Raw genomic sequence first — 27,572 nt, forward strand, 5'->3', positions numbered from 1 at the left:
AATGATTTCGTAATATTTACACTGAAGCTTTCGTACTGGATCGTGCAGTTATTATGGCTTTAAAACCATCTGTTGTAATAAGTTATGCGTGTTCAGTTCTGGCATTGCTGTCAACGAGCAATGGATATAATGTTAAAGTAACACCGTCAGAGTCAGTGTTACTGATTGATTTCAAATCCAGCGTGGCGGTCTCGCAAAACTTCTCCATCTACGCTGGATATAACTTTGTCGCAAGCATCGAAGCTAATAATGAATTGAGGTAATTTAGTTCAGCTTTCAGTATCAACTTTTCAGCTTCAACAGGCCTTATTTGCTGCAGGTATACATTACTCAACTTTCGTAACCCACGTAGTTTTTTGTGGTGTACCGACACTTAATCACGCGACACTTAATCACGCGACGCTTAATCACCGACACATAATCACTAGGACACTTAATCACGCGACACATAATCACTAGGACATTTAATCACGCGACACATAATCACTAGGACATTTAATCACGCGACTTGGATGCTTAATCATGCGACATTTAATCACGCGACACATAATCACTTCGATGTCGGAAAAGCGTCAGAAAAATTCAATAATTCAAGCTCGTGTCTCTGTGGAGTCTAATGACGAATTAAGAACAGCTATTCGGTGTTTACCAGCCTTAGCCATGGTCCCTTCCTCTGACGTAGTCGAGTCATTTCTGATCTTAGCTGATAGCATGCCCGATCACAAGAAGATGCCTGAGCTGCTTTCGTATTTCGAACACACATAGGCCTATATCAGAGGCAGACGACGTCCGGGACGTGGTGAAAATTACGGCTCAGCCATCTTTCCAATCGAAAGTTGGAATCATTACGAAGCCGGGGCAGGTTGCATTGCAAGAACCACAAATGCAGTCGAAAGTTGGCCTTTTGGTCTTCAAGTGCTTTTTCAATGCCACCACCCGACATTGTGGACTTTCATACAGGGAATTGAAAAAGACATTCAAATGCAACGTTTCTGCAAGGAATTGCTGGTACTCAACCTTCTATTCCAATGCGGTACAAGGCACTGAAACTGCGTGTGCAAAACATAGTTGACCGGTATCTGTCAAGCGAGATTTTAGTCTATCTTCGTCCAGTTGCTTACATTTCCCATGCATAACATTGCTGTAAATTGTAAATGTAAATAAACATTGTAAATGTGTGATTAAATGTCGCGTGATTAAATGTCCTAGTGATTATGTGTCGCGTGGTTAAATGTCCTAGTGATTATGTGTCGCGTGATTAAGTGTCGCGTGATTAAATGTCTTAGTGATTATTAGGGCAACCAGTTTTTTGACCTAAAAATTTTAAATTTTGACCTTAAAATTTGCAAATTTTGACCTCATTTTGACCTAAAAAGTTTACATTTTGACCTTATTTTGACCAAAAAAGTTTACATTTTGACCTTATTTTGACCTAAAAAGTTTAAATTTTGACCTCATTTTGAAAAACGCTATACTGATAGTCTCTACACTGTCTACAGCAACTTTCTAATCTAAAGCTGCATTTAAAAATGACAAAATGCTTTTCTAGTGTTGACTTTTTTTTCGTTTCTGCGTATTAAGATTGACAACTTGCAGTTTCAAATGCAATGACGTCACATCGTGACGTCACCAAACGCGCTGAAAAGCCTTCCCTCTCTTTGTGGCTTGGGTTCTAAGTAAAATTTGCGGGACTGGAATTGTTTGCGGTACAAGAAAAGAGAAAAACGGAAGAATAATATTACAAAATGGTTACAAAATTACAAGTTTAATAGATTTTGACCTAAAAAAAAGACCTAACGAAACAATTTGACCGTATTTTGACCTAACGTAACATTTTGACTTTATCTGACCTAATAACTTCTATACCACACGTCGTACAAAGCTGAAATTTGTTTTGTGCTTGTTTCATAGCATTCTGAGCAGGTAAAAAAAAATTGACCATATTGACTTTTGGTTGCCCTAGTGATTATGTGTCGGTGATTAAGCGTCGCGTGATTAAGTGTCGCGTGATTAAGTGTCACCAAACCGTTTTTTGTATAATACAGCTTCACACCTACTCAACATGTGACAAAAAGTTTTACTTCATTCCTGCCACCCACGACGTAAGTTTGCGTAGTTTAGTACACGCCTACAATATATGCAATTCAGATACAGTAGCAGCATATCAAACGATCCTTCAGATTAGGTTTCACCATTTTGCTTAACGCAATTATGAAAGATCATATGCATTTGTTGGTGCAGTAAGTGTTGTCGATAAGTATTAGTTTGATATTATTTTTTTTTTTGGTAAGGTATTTTACTGAATAGTGCAGTTATTATGGCGTTAAAACTGTCTGTCATCATGAGTTATGCGTGTTCAGTTCTGGCATTGCTGTCAGCGAGCAATGGATATAATGTTAAAGTAACACCGTCAGAATCAGTGTTACTGATTGATTTCAAATCCAGCATGGCGGTCTCGCAAAACTTCTCCATGTACGCTGGATATAACTTTGTCGCAAGCATCGAAGCTAATAATGAATTGAGGTAATTTAGTTCAGCTTTCAATATAAAAAATGGTTGTTTCTTCGTTTAATAAGAAACGCTTTAGCTTGTTATATAACTCCGCATTATTGCAAGGTTTTATTATTTCAGAGTCGTTGCCGGGGCGCCGCGATACGCAAACGGCTCAAGCCAAATTTCTGGTGCAAATGGAGCAATAATCGAGTGCCTGGTGACGCAAGAGAACCTTTCTGGTATTCTTTAAGTGATAGCATTAGCCTCATAAATGGCGCAGAAGCAGAATGCGGCAAGCAATTTGCTGGTTCGTTTGTAATGTTCACGTTTATGTAGGTAAACCAGCAGATTCAAACCAGGTCAATTGTTCTATCGCGGTGGACGACTCCATGTTGAAGATTGGCGATAACCAAAAACGAAAAACCGATGGACTGGGAATGACTTTGATAAAGCAAAATGGAACCAACAACCACTACTTGGTAAAGTTCAATACTTCCTGACAGACAGCTATAAGAGTAAAGCTTTGTGACGTGTTGTTTCTTATCACCTAGAACTGCCAGGGTCATTCTTGAATTGACGGCCGGACCGCTAGACCGATTCTGTTGCTTTTTATGTCTCACACTTAACCTTTATAATAAGCAGGAACGATATTAAAAGCCACAAAAATATCACTAGACTGCACAGATTGCATATGTTCACTAAAAAAGAACTTGAACCACAGACATATCGATAAAGCATAGAGGACGTCTGTCCTCTTCCACGCCCAAAAGTCGAATTAACTTCCCGCACACTTGCTAGCTTGGAAAAACCACATCATCCGCGGGTCATGAAAACAAGTGCACACAAAGACGCTATAGCCTGATGGCGGGAATGCGTGATTACTAAAAATGTGAAGAGAAGCGTGATTACTAAATACTTGATAATAGCACTCAACAAACAGCAAGCAAATATCAATCAGCGAATACATGGCGCTACTAACATTACAACCGTTAAACTAAATACAAAAAGTCATTGCGATTGGGATAGTGACAAATTTCTTGTCACAGCTGTATTTTAACATTCTTAGGTATGTTGGCCTATTTATACGGTAAATGTGGTAAAGCCACTTGTTTTGTAAACTGGCGATATTTTTCTGATGCGTGATTTAAATATTGCACACGTTTTAGACCTGCACACATCGCCGTCAAAAACAGTGCGGATCTGGCAATATTTACACGCCCGGTGCATGCTATTCAGGAGAACTTTCGAATAACATTACGTTGATGACTGGATGGAACGAAATACGTAAGCAATAAATTTGACTGCGCCTAAAAACGAGGCCGTGCACCTCACACTGCTGATAATAATTTCTTTGAAAATACCGACTATTTCAGCTTGTTTTCTCAATTACCTCGATGTTATGTTCGTCATCGATTCATCAAACTCAATCGAAGATTCCGACTTTACGATCATGAAAAGCGTTTTGATGAACGTGTCTAATACATTTAAGGATAGTATCGGTGATACTACACAAATAGGAATATTGCAATACGGAAATCAATACAGCAGGGCCGTCCGTGCTGGGTAAGAAAATATTTATCAAGACTACATCGTGATGATGCAGTCACATATGTACAGTGTTTTAGTTGGTTTTATTAGTTTGGAATATGTAACGTGAGTATGTGAATATGCATTAGGGATGTGCCGCGAGTAAGATTATTCGGGTTCGTGCGAACCCGAATATCATGAAGGTCGACACGAACAAATCCCGAATCTATTCGTATTAGAACCAAACAATAAAATTTCCTCCAAAAGTTGTCAAGTCTTGCTTGTAACATGATGTAATCGATAAACAAATCGCTTTCTTTCGAAAAATATTAAAAAACGATCGAAAAAGCAAAATCGTTAGGAAAACGACCTTCATTGTAAGTACCGCTAACTCTAGTTTAGCATTGTCGGGAAACTAGATCATCATTTTTACGAAAGTCAGTAAATTTATAAGTAATATTGTATTCGGGTTCGCTATTGTTGATATTCGTGTTCGTCCGAATCTTCCATAAAGGCGATATTCGGCGAATCTATTCGGGTTTGGGTTCGTATCGGTCCATCCCTAGCATGCATACTTTTCCTTATTTAGCGGAGGACATTTTCACTAATTGTGGGGTGCCTTTTCAGAACTCCGGATTTAAATAACCCGGATTATTATACCACGCCAACTGAACTTGGTGATTGTGACAGCATTACTTGTTTTCAAAACGCAATAAGGACGAACATGAACCATTTAAAGACAGGAAATACATTCACTGCAACAGCTATTAAACGTGCCGTTAAGGTAAACTATTCATCGACATCGATTAAAACAATTTCTAGCTTTTTTGTTGTTGAAAGATTATTTTCAGAATCACTAAACTCTGCAATAACTATAAATATGACATTCCAACATACATCAAAAGTTTGTTAATTGAATTTCGGTTGAACTTAAACTTTGAGTCTACTCGTTAATAAGTTTCTAAACCTTCTGAAAAAAAGGCGTATATAGTTTTTTATAAAGATCGGCCTTTTTGACTCTTAGGTTGATTTTGCAAAGTCTAGAAACAAAGAAGTTTCGACCAAAATCTTGGTCCTGATCACAGATGGCGCGGCAACTGATGCTTATGAGCTAAAAAACAGGTAATTTCTCAGCTTTTTTATACGGTTTAAAATCAAAGAGAAAAGCTTTGAGTGACCATACTATAGTGTCCTTTTCTTTATAAAATTTTAGACTAACAATATATCTTGAAATTATTTTTAAGCTACGATTTGACAACAGCAGAAAACATCACAGTTTACGCCATTGGAGTTGGTAATAATGCTGACACAAGGCAGCTTGCTCTTAGTGCAACTGGAAACGGATCCAATTACGATAGAGTTCTGACGTCATCCCAATTCAGTGACTTGGAGGTTCAGTTATCGAATCTGACGAGGGCAATTTCTTCAGTTTCAGCCGAAGGTTTGTACATACACAACAAGAAGTCCCATGAAAGTTGGCATGGGTTGCAATCTATACTCCCCTTATTTTCAACTGCTCATTTTCCTAACATAAACAAACTGTTTAACTTCAAAATGGGCGGTGTGACGTACTTACGGCTAAATGCTTACTCTTTTAACTTTTCTTTTGTAATAATTTTATGCAACTATGACGGTTCAGGTGGTGGCGCAGTAGATCTTACTTTGGAAAACGCACAGCTTGGAATATCCGGTCACTATTCCCAGGTTCGTTAAATTCTTGCTTACTTAACTACTTAAAATCGTTATTAGCAATAAACATTCAGTTTGGTTATTTGTTGTAGGAGGGCGCTTTATATATTGGCGCTGTCGGAGCAAACGGTTGGAGAGGGACGATCGTAAAATACGATTCAATCGACGACCCCACTGCCGATGTGTTTGATGCCAACCAAGTTAACTCTACACTCTTAAACAAAAGAGCTGATTCCTATTTAGGTACAAGTTTCTGTCAGTTCTGTCAGTGAACTTATTACAACCGACATAGATGAGGGTTTGTTAAAATTTCAAGTTTTCTAACGATTACTAGTCATAGTCAACTTCTTTTTAGGTTATGCTATAACCAGCGGCTTTTTCAACGGTGGAACCGTGGAATACGTAGCAGCTGGAGCTCCAAAGCACTACAGTCATGGAACGGTATATGGCAGTCAGTAGGCCTGAAGTTTACAACTTTCTGTTCTGACAGATATTCATATTAAATAATGTCTGCGATGGGTGTCTGTTTGTCTGCTGTTTCTGGCAAAATGTGGTTGAATTCTTTATGACTTTTGTATACATTCAAGTGTATATATTTTGTACAATCTAAGAGGTAACCTAACAAGCTCGCTAATATTAGTGCGTCTTATTTACATACATTATTACAGTTTAAACAATTTCGTCAGTGTCTTTAAGTTGGGTTTTGCTAAGTAACCTAAGTCTTAGTTGGTATATGAAATTGAGGAAAGTCTGTTATCGGCAAAATATAACCAAAAAACTGGATTACCAAACTGGGTTCAGTGGCCACATTATATTTGTCATCAGTTAGTCAAAACCTTTTCGATTTTGGTGCAGGTTCAAGGATTTTTTACTTTTTTGTGTTAACCCGTTCATGTTATTGTATTTTAGCGCTATAGTTTATCCCCAAATTCGCCAAAAACAAGAAATGATATAAGTGACTGAATGACTAAATCCTTTTATCTGTTAAACAGGTTATTTTACATGAATCCAAGCCAGCCAACAGCTCGTTCCAGGGAGCGCAAACTTTGCGTCCTTTTTCCTGTAGTGATTGCTCTGCCAGATATCAAAGCATAGGAAGTTACTTTGGCGGAGCATTGTTGTCCGCTGACTTCAACAATGATGGAAAAGATGACTTACTGGTCAGTGCGCCACTTTATTCATTGACTAGCTACGACGAAGGAAAGGTTTTCGTTTACATCTCACAACCAAGCAATACCGTGGAAAAATGGGTCAGCTTTTCACTAAAGTTTGAGCATTTTACCAATAACTTTTTTATGTTTTATAAGCATTACGAAATGTTTTATAATTTTGGTTACAGTCCAACGGCACATACCACCCCTTGGAAATTAACGGCAGCAAAAGGGGAGGTCGATTTGGAACGACCATGGCATCTGCAGGCGACTTGAATGACGATGGCTTTATTGACGTTGCCATAGCGGCACCTTGTGCGGAATCGAACCAGGGTGAAGTGTACATTTACCATGGAGCAAACGATGGTCTTAATCCAGATGTGAAACAAGTATAACTGGCATATGAATTTATATGTTTTTCACTCTATAAAATCTTATAACTTCTTAAATAGTATTTTGTCTAATTGTTTTTCACAGATTATTTCAGCCTCTTCGTTCACTGGTCTTAGGCTTCAATATTTTGGTCTTTCACTTCAAGGCGATATAGACGTGGATGGAAATTTGTATCCTGATCTATTGGTGGGAGCACCCATGTCCGACGCAATAGTTCTTTTCAGGTGAGACTTGATGGAAACATTAATTTATTTTGTTTATCAGAACAGTGGCCTATAGCCTCTGGCTGAACATGATCCTAAATATATTGGCAAAGCTTTTTTGCAAATAATTAAAGGAAGTTTATATGATAGCTGGTGAAATTACTGTATATCACCGGTTTCACTTTTTTAACCGATTTTTTGACTTAGAATTAGATTGATGTAAGGTTATTTATATTTATCAATCTTGCAGAACGCGACCTGTTGCTTCTCTAAATGGAAAAGTCCATTTTAATTCCTCAGCTCTCGACTCATTTGAATGTTTCGCAAATCCAAACAAAGAATGTCTGAAACTCAGAGCGTGTTTTACTGTGGATGGAAAATCGGTGGAAGATTCAGTTGGTAATTAATGCTATGGCCGCTTTATAGTTTGACTTAATATCTTCTTTTTTAACATTATAGCATTTTGATTAAAACCGTTTCTTGTGTCACTTTAGATGTAATCTACAACTTGACAGTGGATGCAAATTTGCAACGTGTTGAATTACGGCAAAATGCAAATTCCTCGCAATCTGGATATTCTCTTTCAATGCAGAGAATTAAATTGATCAGGGGCGTAGAAAAGTGTGATGCATTCAGAGTGTATCCCAAGGTTAGTATTACTTATAAGCAGTGGTGGTCAACAACGAAGTAGTTTCAGTTAAGTAGTCTACGTATAAGTACACTTCTTCTGCTTTGGCTACTTACTAAATTAGTTTTGTGCATGGGTATTTCTACTTTTACTTTAACTTTAACTTTTAGTAGTTTTTAGCCCAAAATAATGTACTTGAGTAGGTTACCAAATGCTGAAGTAGAAAGTAGTCAGTTTTTTTGTTCAAAGATAATTTTCAATAATTTGCATTTGCAATAACATCTATATACAAAGCGTACATATCACATATACCGAAAGTGGGCAAACTGCGGTTCGCCGACATGGTTTTTGTGGCTCTTCTAGCTGCATAGTAATACTAATATACATTATTGTTCATTATCTACGCATTGTTTACCATATTTGTATTGACACGACTGATTTTGCGGTTCGCTGGTGTTTGTAGTTTTCCACAAGTGACTCTTTCACTGAACAAGTTTGCCCATCCCTGACATATACATTACATATACATATCACTACACATTTTGCGTCTACAACTTAATTTTAGCGTATTTTACGCAGCAGTGCTCTGACGAAGGACAACAATATGTCTGAAACTATTTAGCTTATAAAATTATGTAGCAATACTTCTGTTTAAGTAACTTTGGTGATTACTTTGACTATCACGGCTTAAAAGTGTTAAGCAATAAGGATGGGTTCCTGGTTGTCCCTTAAAATGCTTTGCTTGTTTTTACTTTTAAGAAACAATTGGTCAACACTTCAGTTCCGATTTCTGCTGTGATGACTTACGGACTGCCAGTGATCCATGGAAGTAGTTCTCTTTCGTCTATAACCGCACCGTTAGTAATATTGCTTTTTTGATAAAAGTTAATAAAATGAAGATGTTTTTACCTATTTTAAAAGTTTTTTGAATTTAGAGATGCAAGCAATGTCGCGTCTGATATGACAATGTTCACGAACTATTGCGGTGATGACGGGATTTGCGAATATAATCTACAAGTAGACGCTCATGTTACGCTGCCACCATTCAGTGTTAACAAGTACTTGAAGCATAACAAAACAGTGTATCATAACGTAACATTTTATTTCATAAGCATGCTTTTATGTTCCATATGAAATCATTCAGTAAGCGAATTTCTGGATTTTGTTGTTTTCCCCAGAAACAACGGTACTGTCGGTGATATCACGGACGGTGGATCCATCTTAGTGATTGCCTCCGATACAGCAAACAAACCTGTTATTGTCAAAGTTAACCTAACTAATGCAGGAGAACACGCATTTAGCTCAAGAGCGACAATTGCATATTCTTCTGTTTTAAGTTTCCTAAAGGTAACGTCCTGGATAACTACGGTATATGTAAGTTAAGTTAAGCGTCTTGTATAGTTTGGAGAGTGATGAGTTTTAATTGTTGTCATTAGATTGAAGCATCAAGTGCCAGCAACTCTCAAGGAAGCTGCGTGACTGACAACCAGCCTGGTCCGAGAAACGAGACCGTAAACAGCAGGATTTTGTCGTTTGGATTCAGTAAATATCCTTCAAATGTTTTTCCTGAAAGGAATTGGGTGGGTGAAGAAAAATGGCTTCATCATGTTTTCCATGACTTAAACCGTGATATAACGTTCGCTCAATTCTATAAAAGAATGGCCAACTTTATAAAAATTCTGTAGTTTGCTTTGTAAATATGCTCACCGAATAAAATTCTTTTGTTTTCTCAGTGCTATTTTGTGTACCAGTTATCTCATGTAAATTTAAGAAATACTGGCAACAAGAAAACTATTAGCGTGTCCATAATGGCCGACTCATTGTAAGTATATTTTTAAAACTTGGTTCATTGTCCTTTACCAGTTTTGTTACTGCATTTTGTGGAAAAGGTTTATAAGCAAAATCAAAGTGTAATTATTTTTCAGATCATCCGGTACCGACATTAATCCGGCGGACAACAGCGTCACAAAGGATATACCCGTAAAATATAGAGCGGACATCCAAGCAACAAAGTATTTAACAGTTTGTATTTGAATATAGTCTTATAGTGATCAGTTTTAAACCTTTCACTTTTCTGGAAATAAATTTCAAGCTAAAGCCTTGATTTTACTTCGCCACAGGACAAGCTTCGAAACTATCATCCCCTATAATTTCACGGCAGAAGACAGCACCATTTACACCGTTTACGAAATTGGCTCAAAAACGTCCGATGTAACAATCTCTTATGAGGTAAAAGATTTACAAAAAGCCATAGCTGTATAAACTGCATAGCAGGCATGAACATTTACGTTAGTGTAAGAAAGATGCTGATGGACGCTTGTTTGCTTTATAGCAAAATCAAACATTCAGTGTTGTTACTTATAGGTTCAAGGTTTGGGGTATTCTAACGTTCCAAGTTCAACATTAATGCTTCGTTATCCCAGTTATCTCACATCGAATCATCCGCTTTTATATTTGTACAAACTTGATTGCAGATCTACTGAGGCAAGTTTTTTAAGTGATTTTAATAGTAATAATTTTGGATTACTATGACGTACTTTTGATGTTGAAGTTCAGTCAAAATCAACCCAAGTATTTTATATCACAGGGAAATGTTGGCTGCACGTGTGACAAGTCATTAGTGAATAAGTACAACCTCTCATTGGTTAGGAACTCAAGAAATGAATCTAGTATTTTTGACCAAATCAACCTCAACCCCATAAAGTCGACAGTTTTTGTAAGTGTAATACAACATTGTTGAACTGACACAAGAGTAACTTTTACTTACCAGGATAAACGGATATCCCATTTTTTCAAACTCAATCAGGATTGCAGTCAGACGTCACAGACTTCACACCTGTGCGAAAATTTCACCTGCGTCGTCGAAAACTTGGGAGCTCAAGATAAAGTGGAGATGACAGCGACTTTTCGTCTTTGGACGTCTTCGCTGCAGCTCTCGGTATTCTATTCAATATGCGGACGCTTCTTTGTTTTTCTCTTATCAACATTATACCCAAAATTTAGTGACGTTTTTATTGAAAATAATAATGAATACAGTTGTATATTAGGATCCACTTTTTTTCAATGAATTAATTGTATATTTGTAGAATCAAAGTGAAATTGGTTTTCGGTCAGAATTCTCTGTCAGCACCATAAACTCTCCTCTTATTCTTGATGATATGGGAAAAAATTCGACCAATCACCGGTACCAAGTATGTGTTCATACAAGTAGCTAAGCGATGCAATTTAAAATGAATATTTCTGATATAGCGTAGGTAACAGTCATGTTCTGCAACGTTTAAGTGCAGATCATGTTTGATGAAATTTATTGGTGAAACTGTTTGTAAAGTGATAATCGCAGAAACATTTTCAGAGCTTGACCACGGCAAAAATATATGTCGAAGAAGTCACACCTGAAGCAGTTGATCAGTCGTGGATTTACATTGCTGCAGGCGGAGGAGCATTTGCTCTGCTAATTGTTATTATGATAATTTTGTATAAGGTAATGAGTGCTCTGTTTGGTAAATTTAAATTTACTTTTACAATTTTTTTTCTTTTCTTTTCGTTGTTATTTTACTTTCTTATCAGTCATTAATGTTCTTAAATATTCTAAATGTTCCCAAATTATTCAATTTTTGTGAAAGTACATGTAAAAGGTTATAGAGTTATAAAGTTGTAATTGTTTATAGACAAATTCAAATTATTATTCAAATAGGGAAAGCTTTATCACTAAAATAATGTAGTTGAAACAAATTGAATGTATATATATACAAACAAAAGGAATTATGGTAGGCACAACGCATGTACATATATATTGGCAGGCCGGATTTTTCAAAAACAAATATTACGATTTGCAACAAGAACTTCAATGGCAGGAAGCGAATGCCACGAACGTAAGCGAGGTTCCCACAATCAATGAGCTTTCCTGCAAAGATTGATGCCTTTAGTATGTTATAGGCTAGTTTATAACTTGGCAATTGTTTACTCTTATAGATACATATTTCAGTTAATCTGGTTAAATTTCAAATTTAAAACTTTTGTTTTGAAAACGGTCAATGTTTTATTGGATTTTGACTAATTATTATCTTTTTAATTTACTTCCGTTTATAATCAAGATTTATATTTTTGCACAATGCATTTTATTCATTATTGATCTTTACTTTACAAGTAAATTGATTTTCTTGCATTATTGGTGAGTTATGCAAAATTTTTTATAAAAAATAATAATGAATATAATCTTCAATCCTTACACCTTTTTCTTTAAATCGTTTCCATTTATTTTGAATGTAATTGTGTAACTGCTAAAGATCGTTTTCCAACAAAACGTATATCATTGGTGACAGAACATATAGAGCTTCGATATATTTTTTCTTTCTTCAAATTTAACCAGAATGGACATATGGAGAACACAAGCTAAGATTTTCACAAGCACTTTTAGCTGTTTTAAAAACATAGTTAACAATTAAATGGTTTAAGTTGGTTATAACATTACCTTGTGTATCTTTAAGTTTATCACCTTAGATTGTTTTTAACAAAACTACTTTCGGGTACTTTACCGTTTCATAAAGTTTCCCAAAATGAATGCAATATCGCATTGAATAATTTTGCAGTATTTCTTATTTTTTCCAGGAAATGTTTAGATTGGATGTACCAGTTACAGCTTTACAAACTTTACAGTTACAAATTTTGAAATACTTTATTTCTGACGAAAATTGCTCTGAACGGCCCTAATAGAGCATTGCTTGTTTATACGTTTTTAGCAATTAAAAAAAATTTCAGCATCGAACTTTTTGTGTAAAAGTTTTTGTTAATCTTTATTTTTCGTTTTGTAATTTCTTGTTTGTTTTTTTCTTATTCGCAATTACAACAAATATATAATGTATCCAGCCCGAAAATGTTTAAGATATTGAAATCTATTTCCGTTTGTTGCCTTGATTTTCAGCAGAAAGAATAAAAAAAATTTTCAAACATTTGTGTTATAGTATTGTTGATGAACGATATATAGTACTTTTGTTTATTCCGTTGCTGCCGACATTTCACAAGGCGCTGACATTTCACACACGTGTTTATGCCCAGGATTCGTTCATATCATATATTGTATGAAGTGGTTCCTTTAAAATGTCGTTTTTTCTACATTAATCATTACGGAATCCGGGAATGCTTAATATATATCACTTACTCGTCTATGCAACTGATTAATAAAGTTTAAAAAAGTACAAATCAATTCAAAAACGAACAGTGTAAAGAGATAGAAGGACTGCACGAAGAACCTTTACCAGATGTGAAGTCATCGATATGGCGCACTAATTCCATCAACGGTCCGAATACGATTTATGTTTTAATTGAACTATAGCGTGTAAGTTGAATTTTGTTCAAACTGTTCGAGCGATTTGATCAAACTTAATTTATTTAAGTTGGCAAGCAAACAAAACATTTCTGAGTGAAAAGTTATACTACGCAAGTAAGGTAAATTAGTTTTAATAAGGGACAAGCACATACTAAGACAAAACCTGTTAGCTTTCGCATAGGTAGCACCATCTCCGACAAAATAAACACGTCCCAGATTTATACCAGAGTCGAATTAACCAACTGTGGAGCTGGTGGAAACTTTTTCTGTGGAATCCCCTAAATTATTTTTTTAAGTACTGTAGTAGGCTAATTTAAACTGTTTTCAAAATTAACAAATATTAATTTAACAAGTGTCCATCCACTTGCAAACGAGTTCTTGCGCAATTTTTCCAAAGCTTGCCGAATTTTATAAAATCTTATAGATAAGGGAATCAACACCGTAAAGTAAAATATTTCAGCTAATACAAAGAGTTAATTAAATTAAAGTTTACTTAGCTGGGCATGTGGCAACTACATTACACTTGTCATTACGTTAATCCGGCCTTGATCATTACAAGTCGTACATTAAGTAAATAAGTACGCGCAAATATTTATTAATAGAAAAGCACATTTCATGAATTGTTCACTTGAAACTGTTGTCGAGTTAAATCAGAAACTACAGTATATAGGCCTACTGTTAACGCTATATGTCGCTCACAAGTTGGTTTGTTTCAGAATAATATGCAATAGACATGGAATTTTATGTATAAGTATAAGAATTAATAGTTGTTAAATTGTGATAAACGAAGATTGATTTCTAATGTTAAAAATGTATTTTAATGCGTGCTGGAGTACGTCCATTTTGGAAACTAATGGAATCCCCGCCAACATTTCCACATCCAGAATGCGAGCAATAGTTTAGCTATGGTTCCAGAAATTCAATCAATATCTTATTGCTCGTTCTGAAAAGAAAAACCGCACCCATGCCGTTTTTTTAGTTGACCTTTGTCGTGATCCAGAAGATTTATGACAAAGGAAATTATGGCACACTTGGACATAATTCTGCTCACCGACGTACTTTTCGACTCATTTACGCCACTTGCACATATTTGCCGCACAACGTCACTGGCGATACCTGGCAAAATGAAAACAGTAAATATTCCAAGGTGTTGTCACCCAGTCTGCATTACGTTTCTTTTCAATTGAGTAATGTTCACATCTCGTGACCACCTGAAAGAAAAATGTGGGCACTGGCGCGCTGTCAACGAAGTTACCTTTCCTGAACGTTGTACAAGGTATAGGTCTACAGGATATGCCTACCAGGATGTTTCAATAAGTCGCCTACAACCAATCTAAGGACGTGCATAGGTTTTGCTCTATTTTCATATATCTGAACCAACTATAATATTTCAGACGTGTCTACTCTTCTTAAGCAAACCATAATGCAAGAATGTTATACAAACAGTGTTGTAAAGAAAACTAAAACAAGAAAAGATATAGTTTCTTGACGAAAGCTTTTAACATGAATGATAAGAGAGTTGCAAAAAATGTAGATTAAGATTATGACGAAATAGGTTAAAGGTAGTTGTTGAAGGTTTAAAGTTTGAAGTTGTGTTTATGAGTCTGCTGTGCAATTTTCTTATAATTAATCAACCTGGTAGTGGGATACGTGAGCAATGATGACATTCCAATGACAAAACGAAACCGATATAATAACGCAATCATCATGCAAAGAAATAGAATGAATAAATCCAAAAACAAGTTGAATACTCTGGTATAGGTAATCAAATACAAAAAAAATCCAAAAACAAGTTGATCTTATATGAAAGAACACTACTCACTTAATACTCTGGTATAGGTAATCACAGACAAAATTCGCTAATTCATAAATTTAACAATACCTACTGTATATCATGTATGTATCTGTTCCACCTGTATAGATTGTTCTAACTGCCAATAGCTTGATAGGTGACAGCCTATATCCTGACCATGACAACTAGTGCGGTACTGGTTTGACGGGTAGTTTATACAACCCAAAAAAGTCCAAAAACAACTTGATCTTATTATGAGAGAACAATAGTAAGGGAAGGTGGGGTAAAGCGGACCAACGGGGTAAAGTGGCACACCCCTCTTATTTTCTTAATAAAGTTTTTTAACCGCGCGGATACCTCTAAGTTCAGTGAAGCGTGACATAACGTGGTTGCACACGCCATTATTCGAGGTTACGTGGAAAAGAAGGCAAGAAAAGGCACGGAATTCGTTTTTTGTACTCTCTGATCTATTGAAAGGTATGTCTTGTAACTTAGATTTTATTTTACATGCATAAGGTAGAAGTTTGGTTGAATGGTAGAAAGGAGTTTTACTGTATCACGTACGCATTACATAGGTTCATTACGCTTACTGACTAGCCAAAATTTGGCCAACAGTCAAAATAATAGTAACCAAGGGGTGGGGGTAAAGTGGACCAGTGGTGGTCCACTTTACCCCGTCGTTAACTTTTTCTTGTTTATAGTTTCATGACCGAATTAGGTGATGTTTATCTTGTAATCCTGTTTTGTAGAATGCCTCGTAACCGCCAAAGGACATCAAATCAATAATCTTGGACCGAAGAGGCTATGACTATCGCCATTCGGGCAGTAAATGAAAAGAGAATGGGCTACCATAAAGCAAGCAAAGAGTATGGAGTTCCCAAAACGACACTCAAAAGAAGGGTCCAAGGAGATAATGTTAATGCTACTGGGAGCAAAAAGGGACTGGGAAGGTTTCATTCCACATTTTCCGAAGCCCAAGAAAAAGAGTTAGTTTCACATGTGCTCGAACTTGAGCGGCAATTCTTTGGGGTCACTAGGAAACATCTCCAATCACTTGCATTTGAATTGGCAGAAAAAAATCAAATTAAGCACAGGTTCAACATGGAAAAGAGACTTGCTGGTGCTGATTGGGTAAGTGGATTTCTTCAACGCAATCCACAATTAAGCCTTCGCACCCCAGAGCCTACATCTGCTGCTCGTGCTAGAGGGTTTAATCGTGTTAGCGTCGGCAAGTTTTTTGCTCTCCTGGGAGAAGTGATGAACTTGCATCATTTTAAGCATCACAATGTGTTCAACGTCGACAAAACTGGAATTACGACAGTTCAGACAAAGCAATCCAAGGTGCTTGCGTTGAAGGGGAAAAAGCAGGTTGGAAGTATTACCTCAGCAGAAAGAGGCACTTTGTGCACTGCAGTGATTTGCATGTCTGCTGGAGGAAGTTACGTTCCACCTTATCTCATATTTCCACGACAGCGTATGAAACCAGAATTGCTTGATGGAACTCCACCTGGCACTGGTTATTCATGCCACCCTTCTGGGTTGATGCAGCTTGATATTTTTACTTCTTGGTTTAAGCACTTTTATCCTTTGTTAAACCAACTGAAGAAGATCCTCTTCTCCTGATCCTGTTTTTGTGTTTTTAAAAATTGATGGTGAACTGCGATTACTTTCATAACTACTTCGCTTATGATGAAAATTTGTAAATAAATTGATTGTGATGTGGAACAAATTGCCTTGTTTACTCAAAACTTACGGTGGTCCACCTTACCCCACACATGTGGGGTAAAGTGGATTATTGGAGGTGCTTATAAATAAAAAAAAAATTATGTAAGAAAGCAAGCAATCAATAAAAGGGCACTTCAAAAATTAGCGAAATACCTTAGAGTTAACTCTCAAAACAAACAAGTCAAATGTTTTGGTGAAATCAGTGAATTGTAACGATTTAAGCCTTAGGTGGTCCGCTTCACCCCACCCTCCCCTACTAACTGAATATTTTCATTGTGACGTAGATGAAGGCTCTTGTTATGTCATAAATTAGTCAAGATACTTAACAATATGCTGCTGCTGTTGCTTTCCTTGCGTGGTAGTCAACTGAAGTCATAAGTGTACTTCATAGGTGTTTAGCCTGTGTCGAATTAGGCGTCACGTGAAGAAATTAGCAACGCGAAGCATTATAATAAGTTAAATAAATTAAAATTGTTTTAAACATAAAAAATCATGTAGCCCAATCATTTGCGTCTGTGTAGTTACGGTATCCTTTAATTCATTCTACTAAAACTCAGTCCAACGAGCGTTGCTATTTTGCTACTGTCTATTGTACATCAATGTGTTTTATCAATGAAGAAGCGATGTAATGAAGTTAAATCAATATCAACATTTGGGCTAATTGATGTTAAACCAATAAGAAAGCTATTACTGACAGTCAACCAGAATTTCAACTTCACATTAATCGAGTAAGTGTCATGACCTTGAAACTCAAATATGAAATCAAAGTAAATAAGGCTTTACTAGAACAGAATTGCTAGTCCTAAAAATAAAATATAATATAATTAGTTACGTAAGACGTGACTGTAAACTATATAACACTTATATAGATAAACTCTTAGTATTAAGCCCACACTACGCTTACTACTGAATAACGTCGTACAGATGAAACCAACACAAAAACCAATTAAGGCGGCGTGATTATGCACGAGGCAAACAAGCAAGACAAAGGAATGTCACCACATTAAGCGGTCGGGCTTACATTAGCAGTCAAACATAAAGACATAATTTAAACTACAGTCATCGCTAAACAACGTTTGTAAGCAGGCGATAAATATTTATCAATCAGCAGGGTCATTCAAACTTTCTGGGCATGAAAAGTGCTCACGACCTTTTGAGACTCATAAAGGTTGGCCCAGAACTCACATTCAACTACCTGCTGCAATTCGTAACCAGGTGGTGTGATCACTAGTGCAGCTACACACACCACCCAAGACCCAATCGTTAGGCAATCATCAAACATCTTTCGTGTACGAAAAAGTTTCTTTCTTAATCTTTCCTCATGCCTGCAAGATGACAGCATATGATTCCAAGCCACTGTCAGCTCACTGGTATATTGTTTTACATGCAATATTGGTTCCGCCGAATGATGTCACCAAGCCTGCTTGTACTCGTTTACTTCAAGACTTGTTAAAACATCTTAACAAAGACATGCGGTAACAGTAAACAATTTTAGTCGTGAAACGCAACAAATTATACACATGCAGTTGTACTTTATATACCGTACTTTACATGCAATTGTACTTTATACCTCTGACTTGCAAACCCATGGGATGTGTGCACTTTCAAATGCAAACCGTTGTTTGAGATTGACCCATAGCTGAGAATTCAAGCAAGGTTTCCAGATTTAGAACTTTAGTAAGGTTTGGGCCACATTTTACTTACCAAGTGGTTGCAACTAACGCCACAAAAGCGGGTCTAAACATTTCATTAATTGCAAAGCTGACGTGTTTCAAACAACATTTGTCGTTATCAAAGCGAGGATGAATCGAAACAGTTTCCTCAAGTGTCTAAATTGTTTAAGATGTAAAAAAATTTATTTAAGAATGTTTAAGAAACTCAGACTCAAATGTTACTGATGCACTTTATAACCAACATACAAGCCACGCCTACAAAAGCAAACATTATTTGCATAAATAAAATGTTGTTATTTTTTTCCTTTAAAACTACTGGACCAAAATAGCCGAAACTGCACCAATAAGTGTAAATTTTATATGGTATTTTAGATTAACCGCTAGGAAAATGTAGTATACTTTCAGTGAAAAACTAAGAAGAAAACAGGCCTTATTTGCTGCAGGTATACAATACTCAACTTGCGTAACCCACGTATTTTTTTGTATAATACAGCTTCGCACCTACGCAACATGTGACAAAAAGTTATACATCATTCCTGCCACCCACGACGTAAGTTTGCGTAGTTTAGTACAAGCCTACAATATATGCAATACAGATACAGTAGCAGCATATCAAACGATCCTTCAGATTAGGTTTCACCATTTTGCTTAACGCAATTATGAAAGATCATATGCTTTTGTTGGTGCAGTAGGTGTTGTCGATAAGTATTAGTTTGATATTATTTGCTGTTTGGTAAGGTATTTTACTGAATCGTGCAGTTATTATGGCGTTAAAACTGTCTGTCGTCATAAGTTATGCGTGTTCAGTTCTGGCACTGCTGTCAGCGAGCAATGGATATATTGTTAAAGTAACACCGTCAGAGTCATTGTTACTGATTGATTTCAAATCCAGCATGGCGGTCTCGCAAAACTTCTCCATGTACGCTGGATATAACTTTGTCGCAAGCATTGAAGATAATAATGAATTGAGGTACTGTAATTTTAATTCAGCCTTCAGTCGCATGAAACGGTTGTTTCTTCATTGAATTAGAAACGCTTTAGCTTGTTATATAACTCCGCATTATTGCAGGGTTTAATTATTTCAGAGTCGTTGCCGGGGCGCCGCGATACGCGAAGGGCTCAAGTCAAATTTCTGGAGCAAATGGCGCAATATTCGAGTGCCTTGTGACGCAAGAGAACCTTTCTGGTAATCTTTAAGTGATAGCATTAGCCTCATAAATGGCGCAGAAGCAAAGTGCGGCAAGCAATTTGCTGGTTCGTTTGTAATTTTCACGTTTATGTAGGTAAACCAGCAGATTCAAACCATGTCAATTGTTCTATCGCGGTGGACGACTCCATGTTGAAGATTGGCGATAACCAAAAACGAAAAACCGATGGACTGGGAATGACTTTGATAAAGCAAAATGGAACCAACGACCACTACTTGGTAAAGTTCAATACTTCCTGACAGACAACTATAACAGTAAAGCTTTGTGACGTTTTGTTTCTTATCACATACAACTGCCAGGGTCATTCTTGATCTAACGGCCGCACAGCTAGACTGATTATGCTGCCTTTTATGTTTCACACTTAACCTTTATAAAAAGCAGGAACAATATTAAAAGCCACAAAAATATCAAAAATTCTTCCGCTGTATTTACTCTTGAATGTCAAATTTTAGCGGAAATAATCGTACGTTTGAAGCTTTTTTAATTTTATTTTGATTTTTATTTATTTCGATTTAATTTGAGTTTCGTGTTGATGTAATTTAAAAATGTTATAACGTAATAATGCAGTACTCTGACCTTATAATCTGTATGCATTTTAATATAAATTTAAAATCAAATAAATCGTAAATGGCTACAATAAACTTTTGCATACTCATTTCCAAACCAAACCGCCTATTTTTTACAACGTGTTGTGTGTCTCATACTTCTGGTAAATAATAATTAATCACGTTCTTTCATAACACATTTTTTGTGATATTTTATGCAACCATGACGGTTCAGGTGGTGGCGCAGTAGATCTTACTTTGGAAAACGCACAACTTGGACTATCCGGTCACTATTCCCAGGTTCGTCAAGTTCTTGTTACTTAACTTGTTAACATTGTTTACGGAAAAAACATGCAGTTTGGTTATTTGTTGTAGGAGGGCGCTTTATATCTTGGTGCTGTCGGAGCAAACGGTTGGAGAGGGACGATCGTAAAATACGATTCAGTCGACGACCCCACTGCCGATGTGTTTGATGCCAACCAAGTTAACTCTACACTCTTGAACAAAACAGCTGATTCCTATTTAGGTACGAGTTTCTGTCAGTGAGCTTCTTATAACAGGGATAATTCAGCTTTTCCTACAACTACCCGTCGTAGCAGCAACCTCTTTTTAGGTTATGCCATCACCAGCGGCTTTTTCAACGGTGGAACTGTGGAATACGTGGCAGCTGGAGCTCCAAAGCACTACAGCCATGGAACTGTACGACAGTTAGCGTAGATTACAACTTATTTGACAAAATGTGACTGAATTCTTTGGGAATTTCGTATAGGTATAGAGCATATAATACATTCTTTTAAAAGCAGCTTTTGAAGCCAGAAAATAATGTGTGTGTGTCATTCACACACGTTTGACTGAGTGTTTCCTTTACTGTTTTAACCTGGGTTTCGCTAGAACTGAGTCTGCGTTGTATGAGAAGGAATACGCTATCGGCAGAATATAACCAAACTATTGCGTAAACAAACCGGATTAATTAGTCGTTCTGGTTGTCATCAGAAAGTTATATCCTACTATTTTGATGCACGTTTAAAGCCCTATTAGTTTTGCCACTTTTCACGGCATTGATGCAAATCTGTTGTGAACCATAACGCTTTTTCCTGGCTGAATATACAACACATTCATCTTTACACAGGTGCTTTTACATGAATCCAAGCCAGCCATCAGCTCGTTCCAGGGTGCACAAACCTTGCGACCTTTTTACTGTAATGATTGCTCTGCCAGATATCAAAGCATAGGAAGTTACTTTGGCGGAGCATTGTTGTCCGCTGACTTCAACAATGATGGAAAAGATGACTTGCTGGTCAGTGCACCACTTTATTCGTTGACTAGCTACGACGAAGGAAAGGTTTTCGTTTACATCTCACAACCAAGCAACACCGTGGAAAAATGGGTCAGCTTTTCACTAAAGTTTGAGCATTTTACCAATAACTTTTTTATATTTTATCAACATTACGAAATGTTTTATAATTTTGGAAACAGTCCAACGGCACATACCACCCCATGGAAATTAACGGCAATAAAAGGGGAGGTCGATTTGGAACGACCATGGCATCTGCAGGCGACTTGAACGACGATGGCTTTATTGACGTTGCCATAGCGGCACCTTGTGCAGAATCGAACCAGGGTGAAGTGTACATTTACCATGGAGCAAACGATGGTCTTAATCCAGATGTGAAACAAGTATAACTGGCGTATAAAATATGATTGTTTAAGCCTGAAATTACTGTGTATTGCAGTATTTCATAAAGCCCATTTCGTCTAATTGTTTTTCGCAGATTATTTCAGCCTCTTCGTTCACTGGTCTTAGGCTTCAATATTTTGGTCTTTCTCTTCAAGGCGACATAGACGTGGATGGAAATTTGTATCCTGACCTATTGGTCGGGGCACCCATGTCCGACGCGATAGTTCTATTCAGGTAAACTTTGATGAAAAATATTAGTCAATAATTTTTTAGCGAAACGGCATAGCTTTTGGCTGAACCCGCGTGAAGGTATAGTAACCGGGTCCCTGGTTACGTATTCAGTTGTTTATTCGCAGCCGAAGGTGGTTACCATTTACCTGGTTACTTATTTGCAGTTCAAGTGGTTTATTTATAAAATTACTTGCTACCTGTTTTAAGAGCTATAGCTTTAAATAACATCATAAAAATCCCGGTGAATTAAAATAAATTTATACCAATTTAATTGGATTCAATTTTATTAAATAAATTATAAAAAATTGATACAAATTTTAAAACTTTAAGATAAATTCGAATTAATCATATCAAACAAAATAATGTTTGTAAACACTGAACTACATTCAAAATCTCAAATATTATACATATTCAAAAATATTGCACTAGTTTATTTAAATTTGACATATATAATTTATATAAACTAAGCTTGCACAAAATATTTGATAATTGGCTATAAAGGTTATTTTGCTGATTAAATGGCGTCGTTTTTCCCTAATGATGGGTTTCAAAAACGTCCACTGCTAAAACTGTCATTATTCATAATACTTCATTACTTTCATAACACACTTGTTAAGTTGAATGGCAGCTACTAATCTAAAATTTATAAATAATGATAATTCTTGCATGGGACGATATTTAGACCCATTATTTGGCCAAAAATTAGACTCTAAATAAAAGGCAAAATGGCCATTAAAGCCAAATACCGATTTTGGTGAAAGCTTAGTTAATATAAATTATATCAAATATATTGTGCTAAATATAAATGCCAATTTGTTTAAATATATTTTTGATGTATTTGAGTTTTTTTGTAATGAATTTTAATTCTAATAAACTTTATTTCTTTGGATATAATTATAATCTAATTCGAATTTTTATTAATTTTTGAAAATTTATTTTGATTTCTTTGTAATTTATTTAAAATAATATGAATTTAAATAAATATAAATAAAATGGTATAAATTTATTTGAATTAACCTTATATTTTAATTATGGATTTTACAACAAATAACAAGTGATTTTGTAGTTAAACCACTTGAACCTGATGAAAAAATATTACCGTTTTAAATTTTTCTTAGCCGATTATTTGACATATTTTGTAAGCTTATTTATATTTATCATTTTGTAAGCTTATTTGCTTTTATTAATCTTTCAGAACGCGCCCCGTTGCTTCTCTAAATGGAAGAGTCCATTTTAATTCCTCAGCTTTCGACTCATTTGAATGTTTCGCAAATCCAAACAAAGAATGTCTGAAACTCAGAGCGTGTTTTACTGTGGATGGAAAATCGGTGGAAGATTCAGTTGGTAAGTGATGCCATGGCCGCTTTATAATTTGACTTAATATCTTCTTTTTTAACATTATAGAATTTTGATAAAAGCCGTTTCTTGTGCCACTTTAGATGTAGACTACAACTTGACAGTGGATGCAAATTTGCAACGTGTTGAATTACGGCAAAATGTAAATTCTTCAGTATCTGGATATTCTGTTTTAAAGCAAAGAACTACTTTGCTAAGAGGCGTGGAAGCGTGTGATACATTTATAATGTATCCCAAGGTCAGTATTATTTAGCCTACAGGCGTTAATCAATAAGGATGGTTGGCTGGTTATCCCTTAACATGCTTTGCTTGTTTTTATTTTTAGAAACAATTGGTCAACACTTCAGTTCCGATTTCAGCTGTGATGACTTACGGACTGCCAGAGGTTCAATGCCCAAATTCTCTTTCGTCTATAACCGCACCGTAAGTAACGCCACCGTTTTGAACTAAAGTTAAAAAGTGGAGTTTTTTCATGATAAAACCTTTTTTCATATCGTTTTCGGACTATAGAGACGCAAACCATTTCGCTTCTGATGCGACCATGTTCACGAACTATTGCGGTGATGACGGGATTTGCGAATATGATCTACAAGTAGACGCTCGTGTAACGCTGCCACTATTCAGTGTTAACAAGTACTTGAAGTTTAACACATTGTATTTCAAAAGCATACTTATGTTGAATTACACACACGAATTTACGAATCTTGTTATTTTTCCTACAGAAACAACGGTACTGTCAGTGATATCACGGACGGTGGATCCATCTTAGTGATTTCCTCCGATACAGCAAGCAAACCTGTTATTGTCAAAGTTAACCTCACTAACGCAGGAGAACACGCATTTAGCCCAAAAGCGACGATTGCATATTCTTCTGTTTTAAGTTTCGTAAAGGTAACGGCCTGGATAACTACTGTATATGTAAGTTAAGTTAAGCGTCTTGTATAGTTTGGTGCGTTATGTGTTTTTAACTGTTTTCATTAGATCGAAGCATCAAGTGCCAGCAACTCTCAAGGAAGCTGCGTGACTGACAACCAGCCTGGTCCGAGAAACGACACTGTAAACAGCAGAATTTTGTCATTTGGATTCAGCAACTATCCTTCAAACGTTTTTCCGAAAATGGAATGGGTGGGTGACGGGAGGGATGGTGTTTATATTTTCGCCCTATTTTAATTTGCAATTTACAAAAAAGAATTTTGCATAATTGATAATTATAACAAAAAAATTTGTATAGCTTGCTTTGTGAACACTTTTGCCCCAAATAATAAATTTTTGTTTTGGCAGTGCTATTTCGAATACCAGTTATCGCAAGCAAATTTAAGAAATATTGGCGACAGGGGAAGCGTCAGGGTCACAGTACTAACTGACACGTCGTAAGTAAATTAAAAATTCAGGTTAACATTTTACGGCTTTTTTGCATTATCTTGTTATAAATATTTATGAGCTTATACATGTTTAAATTTTTTCAGGTCTTCTGCACTCTCTAACGATAAGAATCCAACAGATAACAGCTTCGAAAAAGATATCTCCATAAAATATAGAGCTGACATCCGGACCGTAAAGTATTAAGGAGTTTGTATTTGCGGAAAGGTTTTAATGTGGCCAAACCGCTCTTTCACTTTAAGATATCTGCAAACATACTTTGAGCTAAACCGCCTTACTTTTTCCTGTTCCCAGTACAAACTTTGAAAACATTATCCAGTATAATTTTACTGAAGAAAACAGGACAATTTACACAGTTCAGGAAATTGGTTTCGAAACGTCCGATGTCAAGATCTCCTATGAGGTAAAAGGAATGCAAAATCTTATCTTTCAACCTCCTTGCAGGCATGAACATATCCGTGCATAGATAACAAAGCTTGTAATTTACGTATGTTTGCTTTCTGGAATGAAAACCTTCTTTGCTTTTACTTATAGGTTCAAGGCTTGGGGTATTCTAACGTTCCAAGTTCAACATTAATGCTTCGTTATCCCAGTTATCTCACATCGAATCATCCGCTTTTATATTTGTACCAACTTGAGTGCACATCACTTGATGTAAGATTTTTATGAAACATATTGTGATAAGAGCTGATTTTTATTAAATTTCCATGCATTTAATTTTGGTGTTGAAGTTCCGTTGAAAAATCAATTCAAACCGGTTTCATCACAGGGAAATGTTGGCTGCACGTGTGACAAGTCATTAGTCAACAAATACAACCTCTCATTGGTTAGGAACACAAGAAATGGATCTAGTATTTTTGACCAAGTCAACCTCAACCCCATAGAGTCGACAGTTTTGGTTAGTATATATCATTATAGTACTGACATTCTGTTACTTTCATTTACCACAATAACCTATATGCTGTTATTTTTTAAACTCAATCAGGATTGCAGTCAGACGTCACAGACTTCACACCTGTGCGAAAATTTCACCTGTGTCGTCGAAAACTTGGGAGCTCAAGATAAAGTGGAAATGACAGCCACTTTTCGTCTTTGGACGTCTTCGCTGCGGCTCTCGGTATTACAGTTCTGTTGTAATTAATATTATAATGTTATAATTCAGAAAATTGTTTTGTGTTATCAACATTATTTCCAACATTATTCAGGCCATGAGTTATATTTTTATTGAAAGTATAAACAAGATGTTTGCAGTTTAAGATTAATCTGCTTTGATGAAAGGAAATGTATTTGACAGAATCTAAGTGAAATTGGTTTTCGGTCAGAATTCTCTGTCAGCACCATAAACTCTCCTCTTATTCTTGACGATACGGCCAAAAGTTCGGCCTATCAAAGTTACCAAGTAAATGTTCATACAAGTAGCTAAGCAAAACAAGTTAAATTGAATGTTTCTTATAGCATATGTCACCATATCTTTTGCCATATCAAAATGTTGATAAGGATTGATAAAGTTTAAAATTTTGTTGTAAAACATTTTTTTGAGAGTTAATCGCAGAAATATTTTCAGAGCTTGACCACGGCAAAATTATATGTCGAAGAAGTCATACCTGAAGCAGTTGATCAGTCGTGGATTTACATTGCTGCAGGCGGAGGAGCATTTGCTCTGCTAATTGTGATTATGATAATTTTGTACAAGGTAAAAAGTTAAACAAAATACTTTGAAGCTAGATTATTAAACAGTATGTAAAAACAAGCAACATCAATTCAGTTGAGTTTAAAGCATGCAAATATATGTTGGCAGAATGGTTTTTTCAAAAACAAATACGAAGATTTGCAACAAGACCTTCAATGGCAGGAAGCGAATGCAATAAATGAAAGCGATGTATTTTCGAACGACGACAAACGTTCATGTGAAGAATGAGGAACCTCGTTATGCTTAGTTACTTTGATTTCGCTGACTGGATAGAGCTTGCTGCTGAGTAACACGTTACAAAGACTTAAGTGTTGACAACGAACAGGGTTAAGCTCTTAGAATCTCATTGTATCTGTTTGATAGATCTTTCTGTGTTATTGTTGATAAACACCAATTTTCTTGGTGTATATATACACCAGTTTCAAGTGTATATATACACCAGTTATACATAGTTTCAAGTTTCAAGTGGACAATTTTTTTTGTCATAAATATTTATGTTTTCTATAAGTAAAATACTGGAAAATTTTTGTTTAATTCGGCAAGTTGTTTTCGTGTATAGGCCTAATAGTTGTTTATATTTTTGCGCAGTTGTAACGTCTTTATTATTTAGCCGTAATTCATCATGACAAGTCAGCTTTTTTGCAATATTTGTACAATTTTAAAATAAAAAACGTTCTTGATAAAAGAAAATAGTGATAAATTTTCAATCTGTGCCGCTCTTTAAAAATATTTAAAATATTTAAAAATATTATTATTATAAAAATATTATTATTTTAAAAATAAAATATTATTGCTAAAAATATATTTTATACAAGCCTATAGGGGAATTATATTTGTTTCAAGATTTTTCCGTTTGTTGCTGTTTTAGACGTTTTATGACTTAC

The 27,572-nt window shown here is 35.9% G+C and overlaps 3 protein-coding genes across 3 annotated transcripts; all 3 read left to right on the forward strand.

The window, feature by feature from the left end:
* Nucleotides 1-1,326: 1,326 nt before the first annotated feature.
* Nucleotides 1,327-13,033, forward strand: LOC143444147 (integrin alpha-2-like). Its single transcript, XM_076943280.1, has 29 exons — nt 1,327-2,523; nt 2,632-2,732; nt 2,830-2,972; nt 3,660-3,777; nt 3,867-4,056; nt 4,648-4,804; nt 5,045-5,142; nt 5,265-5,461; nt 5,660-5,724; nt 5,802-5,952; nt 6,065-6,150; nt 6,702-6,959; nt 7,049-7,249; nt 7,338-7,477; nt 7,707-7,855; nt 7,951-8,105; nt 8,844-8,941; nt 9,020-9,142; nt 9,263-9,431; nt 9,521-9,664; nt 9,818-9,906; nt 10,010-10,096; nt 10,205-10,313; nt 10,449-10,568; nt 10,672-10,800; nt 10,891-11,022; nt 11,171-11,275; nt 11,437-11,565; nt 11,885-13,033. Exons 1-29 carry the CDS (start codon nt 2,318-2,320, stop codon nt 11,999-12,001), a joined length of 3,966 nt encoding a protein of 1,321 aa, XP_076799395.1. The 5' UTR covers nt 1,327-2,317; the 3' UTR covers nt 12,002-13,033.
* A 2,463-nt stretch (nt 13,034-15,496) lies between these two features.
* LOC143449578 (uncharacterized) lies at nt 15,497-16,825 on the forward strand. The gene is made up of 2 exons (XM_076949840.1): nt 15,497-15,679; nt 15,952-16,825. The coding sequence occupies exon 2, from the start codon at nt 16,007-16,009 to the stop codon at nt 16,823-16,825; it is 819 nt and encodes a 272-aa protein (XP_076805955.1). The 5' UTR covers nt 15,497-15,679; nt 15,952-16,006.
* A 2,668-nt stretch (nt 16,826-19,493) lies between these two features.
* On the forward strand, nt 19,494-27,091 carry LOC143449585 (integrin alpha-1-like). Its single transcript, XM_076949853.1, has 24 exons — nt 19,494-19,570; nt 19,686-19,786; nt 19,884-20,026; nt 20,576-20,653; nt 20,729-20,879; nt 20,967-21,052; nt 21,483-21,740; nt 21,830-22,030; nt 22,126-22,265; nt 23,458-23,606; nt 23,702-23,856; nt 23,944-24,041; nt 24,129-24,251; nt 24,341-24,509; nt 24,600-24,743; nt 24,900-24,988; nt 25,085-25,177; nt 25,293-25,401; nt 25,533-25,652; nt 25,768-25,896; nt 25,984-26,115; nt 26,293-26,397; nt 26,563-26,691; nt 26,797-27,091. Exons 1-24 carry the CDS (start codon nt 19,494-19,496, stop codon nt 26,914-26,916), a joined length of 3,099 nt encoding a protein of 1,032 aa, XP_076805968.1. The 3' UTR covers nt 26,917-27,091.
* The last annotated feature ends 481 nt before the right edge of the window (nt 27,092-27,572 follow it).

The sequence above is a fragment of the Clavelina lepadiformis genome, chromosome 1, assembly GCF_947623445.1.
Source record: "Clavelina lepadiformis chromosome 1, kaClaLepa1.1, whole genome shotgun sequence".
NCBI classification, from domain to species: domain Eukaryota; kingdom Metazoa; phylum Chordata; class Ascidiacea; order Aplousobranchia; family Clavelinidae; genus Clavelina; species Clavelina lepadiformis.